We start from the raw sequence: 7369 nt of genomic DNA, 5'->3' as shown, positions 1-7369 counted from the left end.
CAGGTGACGTACATGCAGCCATTGGAGCTGTCGGCAAATGACTCATGCAGACCTAAGCAAGCTACTCACAAGCAGCTCACCTAGGTCTAGTTGATCCTTTGTTTCTTGATTCTTCTTCCATAAGAAATCAAACTTAGAGAAATTAAGGGCCCACAATAGAGGGACCAATATAATGGGAAGGCCTGGAGAAGTCTCGGTCTTCAGCATTGGTGGGCCCAGATGATGTCCATTTAAGCAGTAGCTTGAGTGTTGAAGCAGCTCAAGAGAGCCACATGGCAGCCATGCATTGAAGCATTTGAAGCAGCTGAAGACCTGGAACTTCTGCCTATAAATACTAGAGTTGAAAGCATTGGCAAATGTCCACGACCATCAAGCCCACGGCTTATCCAATTTATCTTTCAATTATATTTACTTTCCCGTTCAATCTAGCCAAGCCTAAATTTTATTTCATTTCCTTATAACCAGACTTTGTTAAACCATTAATAAAGTCCTTTTAATTCTGTTTTAGGCCTTATTCTACTTTTCTTTCCATTTTCTAACAACGCTCTTAGGCCGTGCACTTTCGTCCAGTTAAAAGTCAGATTGAGGCTTCCAAGCCTTGATACAAATTTGGGCAGCAATTCTGCCTCAACACGCCCGCAATTCCTAGCCAATTTGGTTTGACACTTTTTGTGGAAAACAGTTCTATACCCGTCTTACCTTGAAAAGAGATCTCCTCTTTAGCAGAGAACATGCAAAGGGGTGCTTGCTTCAGCTTTTGAGCTACAATCCGTTTTCCAAACCTTCAACTCCTCACGCCCCTAATCCACTAACCGTCTTTCTAGATTTTTCGATTTTCATGTCGCTCTCCAGCTTTCCCGTGTCTCTCTTCAACCGCCATTCGCCCAGCTAGTCTAGCAAGGCTACGCCAATGATGGTACGGTGGTGTACCAGCTCAGGTAATTACCATCTAGCCCACCGAGCTTCCCTTAGACCTAATTGTCGACCAACTTTCTTCACTATTCTTAGACTAGTTCTCGACCTGATCCTGCTAAATGGTAATGCCCCCTAGCTGGCCTTCGTCTGGTGGAGACCAAGTTGACCAACCCCAAGATACCCTGAACTCAACCCATATGTGGCCCAATGCCAACGTGGGTCGGGTCCCGCATTTATCCTCAGCTTAGAAACCTAAAAAATCTTCCAATCAATGCAATACAACCACTGGGAAAAAGCTTGATCCTGTACTACAGTAAAATTCAGTATCACATAACAGGGGGATTTTACACAATAAATCTATTGGAAACAAAATACAGTTAAATAAGTTGCCACAAAAATAAGTTCAAGAAATGTTTGCACAGTCAAACTGAAGCACAACAATGGATACATACAATGGTAATCACGATATAATATAAACATCATTTTTTCTGAGGATGAATCATGTGATGTTACATTTGATGATCAAACGAGGTACGAAAACAAACCCTCCTCCAGAGTCAGAATACCTTAGAACTTACACTAGTATACCAATGACTTTCCTCCCTTGTTTTCCAACCTCCTCTTCTCTACCTTAAATCCCCAATTCATAAGAAAATCAATGTCAATCTCCCAGTTCTATCTGAGCCTTTTCCTCTGTTTCTGACCCTAGACTACTCAGTGTATCAGCTGAACAATATAACCCATAACTGGAAGAACCTCCTTAGAACAGACTGCTTATCACCAGTGTTGATCTACTTAAATATTGCGCCTATTTTACACACCCCTATAGCCAGAATAATGAGAATTTTTTTTTTTTTTTTTCTGGGATCAATGGATAATGTGGATCTAAAATGGCATGAAACACAGATACTTATTCCTTAGTTTTTTCATTTTTTTAACTCGAGCATCCTCTTCCCCTTCTGGGACTGCTTTATGACTGCTGGATGATGACGCCACATTACGGGAATTGGATGTACCTACGTTTCTACTTTCCACCTTTTGGATTTTGATAGCATTCTTTAGATCCATTTTTTCCGGGACTTTCTTGTCTGCATACCCATCAGGTGGCTGCCTTCCATTGCTGCTAATAAGAGATCCTGCAAAGCAGAAGTTTTAGAAAAATGTTTCCCAATTTCAAATGTCTAAGAGTTCACGGAATATACTCCTGTTATACATCAGCATATCATATACGGAAACAAACTTATAGGACAAAGGACAATGGGGTACTGCTGCTGTCGAACTAATGAGATCCACTTGAACAAACCCAACTTTTTTTAAGAAACAGTTTCACTCAGCCAACAAGGGAGGGATTTGCGAACGGAAAAGACAAAGAAAGAAAAAAGATTAAAACTCAACTGTCAGATCTATTAGCTTTCCTTTTCTTTGTCCACCACCAAATCCTTAATCCGAAGTCCAAACACAGCCATAGGCAATGTCATGGCAAGTTTTTATGATTGATAATCAACAAACCCAATAACATTTAGGCAATGCCAAGGGCAATGACTGGATACTATTCACGTAAGTATGTAACAATCAAACTCACAAAAAGGGAGGGACATAGATCAATATAAACATCGAAGTCCGATTGGTGAGGGCTATTGACATTTCTTGTTAAATTCTGTTCATTAAGTTGTGAGATATTTTCCATACTCCTAAATTACATTTTCTTATGGAAAGTCAAATACCAAAAGAAATTACAGGTCTAGGCCAAAGGAGATCAACATTATTTTAGCTCCCCAGTGCTTATCTGATCTAGACTTCTAGTATTCCTTATTTACAACATCTTTGCAGGGCTAGCAAAGCAGAAAGCAAGGAAATAAAGAGACTGATAGCCATTGCTACACAGGAAAATAGATTTTAAAAATCTGGACCATACCTAAATTTGCTGGACGGATAACCACTTCGGTTGGTCTGGCTGAGGCAGCCACACTGAACTTGAAATTGGCATCCTTACCCTGCTCTTGTCGATTAAATTCATCTTCTTCTATGTCTTGTAAGAGGGCCAGCGAATCAAAACATTCCTCTGATGAAATGGTCACACAACTTGTGTTGTCCGAACTGGAAGACCGTGATTCTCCATCAGGAAGATCATCCAACTCCAAGTAGTCACCCATGTCAAACATGTTTTCGATGAGAATATCAACATGTCCCCCATTTTCAGCCAACGGTCTCATATTGTCATCCCTGCCCCTTGCCTATAAGTAGTTAAATGCAAGTTAGAATTTTGCAAACCCCATAAATCCAACATAAACAACATAGGCCCTGCTTTGTTTGACTGGACCAATACTGAAAGGAAATCTAATCCCATAAGATAAGCAATCCCATAAGATTAATAATTAACTGGGCAACATCCTCCGATATATTGTATATCCCATATTGTGTACAATATCATATCAATTGGATATTTAATCCTGAATGCGTAAGTTTCAACAGAACATGGGATATGACGTCCCCTCAGATTAGTAGCCCAATAGAAGGCTTTGATCCAGATAACCGACCAAGACCAAATTTTGTGGCTAATCTCATATTTAGGGATTATTACACTAGTCCTGATGCTATTGTAGGTAAAAAATTTCCCGGTATGCAGGAGATTAGTACTGACCAAAGTGATCCAATACTGGAGCCATATGACAATCTAGAGTGCAGTTACATTTGTCCAGACAATTACTTAATCCAACCGATAAGCAAGTGGAAGAGTTGATAAAGACAAGTCAAATCCATATACATACTTCTGGTGATACGCTTATTGCAATCTCAATGAAAAAGCTAAAAGTTGGAACTCTAAGCTGAAGCCAAAAATGCAAAAAATACGCAGCCAAAAACACAATATCAGACAGGAGCAAACCAATAAGTGAATATCTAAGCATAAATACATTCACCACACAAGTTGAAAAAGAGGTGATCCAAGCTTGATATACCTGGGACTCACTCGTGGAACCCTGTCCAGTGGTACTGCCAGGCTCTTGGATAAGAAGAGATGATGATCTTGGATGAAGGCGGTTTCCCTCAGAATTTTCCAAGCCTCCTAATTTGCGCCGAACTTCTGGGTTTGGACCACTAAGGAAGACTCTGCATAATAAACCTGACACCTGCATTGTCCAACCAAACCGGCAATTGACTGGCAGGTGGGATTAATGATGAAAACAAAAGAAAAATGTCAGAAAAATAACATAAAGTGATAGCATATAGTGTGATTTACCTTTGAGTTGCCATTACTGCGGTGTCCTTTAGGATTAATATGGTACTCTTGCATCACCCAATCAGTTCTTTGTCCATGATCATAAAATTCAAGTGTAGTCCTCCAACCGGTGATGCTAGAGTTTCCAAATATCTGATTGGCCTCACCTCTGGCATTCCAGGATCCGTGTTCTGAATCCTTTTTCTGCTCTGCCCGCATGAAGTACCAAAAGTCCTCTGCATATACCACCCAAAATCGTAACATTCATTAGATTATATTCATGCTGACCCTAGAATTTGTAGTATCCGAATTCCCAAATAAAGTGTCGAATCTGTAAATCTTATTGGCATTGAAGCAACCAAAATATGTAAATCTGAACCTGAAGAATATCCTTGATAACTTGAAGAACAAATCACCTCAAGTTCATTATCTTTTGGACAGTAGAGATGATCATAGATGGCCTGGTACTTTATCAGAACCATATATCAAATTATAGTTTTTTTGATAAGCACCTAATTGGGATATAGTTTTTTCATTTTGACAATGATGCTATTTCCATTCTCCCTACAGCTACTTGTTTTAAAGCTTTAAAACTCAAATTTTGAAAAAAAAAATCTTATCAATAAAAATATAAGATGTAGCTATGTGTGCTTATGTTCCAAATATGCACTACGTCATATCGGAAATGAGAACCCATATCTCTGGTTTCAACTCTTCCAAATCAATTTAAAACAGAAAATGATAACTATTGGAAATTGGAAGTGTGGCCCAATTACATGAGCCAACCAATAATGTCTGCAAACCATTAGTCTCTTTATGGAAATGATGAAAGTACTTAGATTACGATTACAAGTTACAGCATCTAGATCTAGACTATTAATCAAAGAAGTACGGAACTTAATAAATGAGGATACAAAAGAGAGAAAATCAATCTTGATGAGGACAATGAGACAAGAAGACACAAAAGAACAAAGATAATGCAACAGTGAAATTTGTCAGAATCACCAACACCGTAATTGAAACTTACTACCGAAATCACAGAGACAGATGTCATAAATAACAAAAGTATGAACTTGTATTCAACCATCAAGATCTTCAATGAAACTAACCAGGTAAATTTGAGGGGCTGTGCTGGTAAGGATTAACATCTATAAGGACATTTTCAGGGATAGAGGATCCCTTTGTTAGTCTCTCCAAAGACGTAAAGATCTCTTCATCAGTCCAATATAAACCAATATTAGCAGGAGGAGGAACAGGTGCCAGAGGACACATGACCCAGTTTCAAGTGAGAAGAATAAAATTGCAGTCCAACACCTGTCTCTGCATAGATTGAGAGTGCAATATCATTTACTATTGAGTCCCACGGTTGTCGTAAATACTCACAGATAGAGAAAACAAAGCACGTTAAAAGCTAAGAAAAGGTTCAATACTCAATCAGACAAAGAAAACAAAACTTAGGTGTTGGCTAGGTGACCAAGACAAAATAACAATCAGATCCATGGTTCGATAAAGGTAAGAAATTAACTTTTATCAACGCTTATCATAGAGTTAAAGTAAATCACAAAGTCTCAGCATTCATTGATCAAATTGGAATACGCAAACCCAAATCAAGGGCCAGAAAGCCCACAAATTGTAAATTCATGCTGGCATCTTTCTAATGTGAGAAGATCAGTTCTACATTTACCGGCTCTCACAAACAAAAATGCAATAAAATTCTAGGTCAAAGCTTCCTAAGTGTAGTTAGATGTCATTTGAATACATCACATGTGAAAGCAGATACACAATCTTACGCACTTAATGTATATTGTCACAATCCCATATACAATCATATGTTTGCATACTTAATGCGTAGGTGTATAATCTTTGTGCCCCCCCAAACCAACCGTACAGAGTTACAAACCCTACAACACCCACAAAAACCCACGAACCCTTGATCCATTGCACAGAAGAAACTAGCATAGAACATCGATGAACTAAGCAAGAAATCCCTAAATTTCACGCCATAAACATTTACAGATAGAAAGTCATGACCTTCATTGACTTCCCCTTGACCTGAACATTTACAGATAGAAAGTCTAATCACAGAGCGAAGCGAAGATCAATTCATCGTTTCGTAGTTACAGACACAAACCATCACACTGTTATAAAATATTTATTTAAAAAAAAAAAAAAAAAAAAGCAGCTTCACCATCAATTCCGAAGAACCGACCCACACACACCCACACAAAGATCAAAAGATACTCAAAAGAGATACAATTATGGCTTTCAACAGGAAGAAATCAATCATCCAACCGCAAGAACAAAAACCCAACTTGATTTTCAATGAAAATGATCATTGGACTCAGCAGATTGAATCATTCAACCATACCCAGAAAAGAAGAGGATCAACACTACAACTACAAAAGACCAACAAGATTCAATTCAAAATTAAAGTTAATGATTGAATGCACAAAATTCTAACCTCTGTCGAAGAACCAATCTTCGACAGTGCGTGCCCTCCTCTTTCTCTCTCTAAGCTTGCAATCCTTCACCCGCGGTTAACTTAGGCACTACTCAAAGAGATGAAGCGAGCCAAGTGGGAGTGTGGGGGGTTTTATAGGGAGGCTGAAAGATGGGTTTGGTTTAAACCTTACCATGGTTAGCACACAATTACATGTCTCCATAAGATAAAAGAACCCCACCCCTCTTTCGAAGAAAATTGGACCGGTCCAATTTAGCATTTTAGCATGATCATCGAAATTGTTCTTCATTTTATAAAATGTATCGAAAACTGTTGTTATATATTTTGTAATGAAATTTATCTTGACAAAAACATATGAGGACACCAAATCCAAACATATTTATTTAAAATAAATACGTATCAATTAATATTAGTTTAGGGTTTTTTTATTAGAAGTTCTCGATGCGCTTTACAAATTCACAATTTCGAATTTTCAAAATCGAAATTGTTTCTTATTTAAAATTGGACCAGTCAAGTTTTGCGTTTTAGCGTGATCATTGAAATTGTTCATTTTATAAAGTCCATCGAAAACTGTTGTCATATGTTTTTTAATGGAATTTATCTATTGACAAAAACATACGAGGACACCAAATCCGAACATATTTATTTAAAATAAATACATATCAATTAATATTAGTTCATGGTTTCTTATTAGAACTTCTCAATGAGCTTTACAAATTCACGATTTCGAATTTTCGATCATTAAAATGAGCTCAAAACGAGATTTAATTTTGGAG

At 37.8% G+C, this 7369-nt stretch overlaps 1 protein-coding gene across 1 annotated transcript; it reads right to left on the bottom strand.

Moving 5' to 3' along the window:
• Positions 1–1360: 1360 nt before the first annotated feature.
• On the bottom strand, positions 1361–6749 carry LOC131331074 (NAC domain-containing protein 4-like). The gene is made up of 6 exons (XM_058364897.1): positions 6594–6749; positions 5242–5452; positions 4154–4368; positions 3873–4043; positions 2831–3149; positions 1361–2051 (listed from the first exon to the last, which is right to left on the bottom strand). The coding sequence occupies exons 2-6, from the start codon at positions 5402–5404 to the stop codon at positions 1801–1803; spliced, it is 1119 nt and encodes a 372-aa protein (XP_058220880.1). The 5' UTR covers positions 5405–5452; positions 6594–6749; the 3' UTR covers positions 1361–1800.
• Positions 6750–7369: the final 620 nt, after the last annotated feature.

This window comes from Rhododendron vialii, chromosome 6a (genome assembly GCF_030253575.1).
Source record: "Rhododendron vialii isolate Sample 1 chromosome 6a, ASM3025357v1".
NCBI classification, from domain to species: domain Eukaryota; kingdom Viridiplantae; phylum Streptophyta; class Magnoliopsida; order Ericales; family Ericaceae; genus Rhododendron; species Rhododendron vialii.
This window is presented reverse-complemented; position numbering and strand designations above follow the sequence as displayed.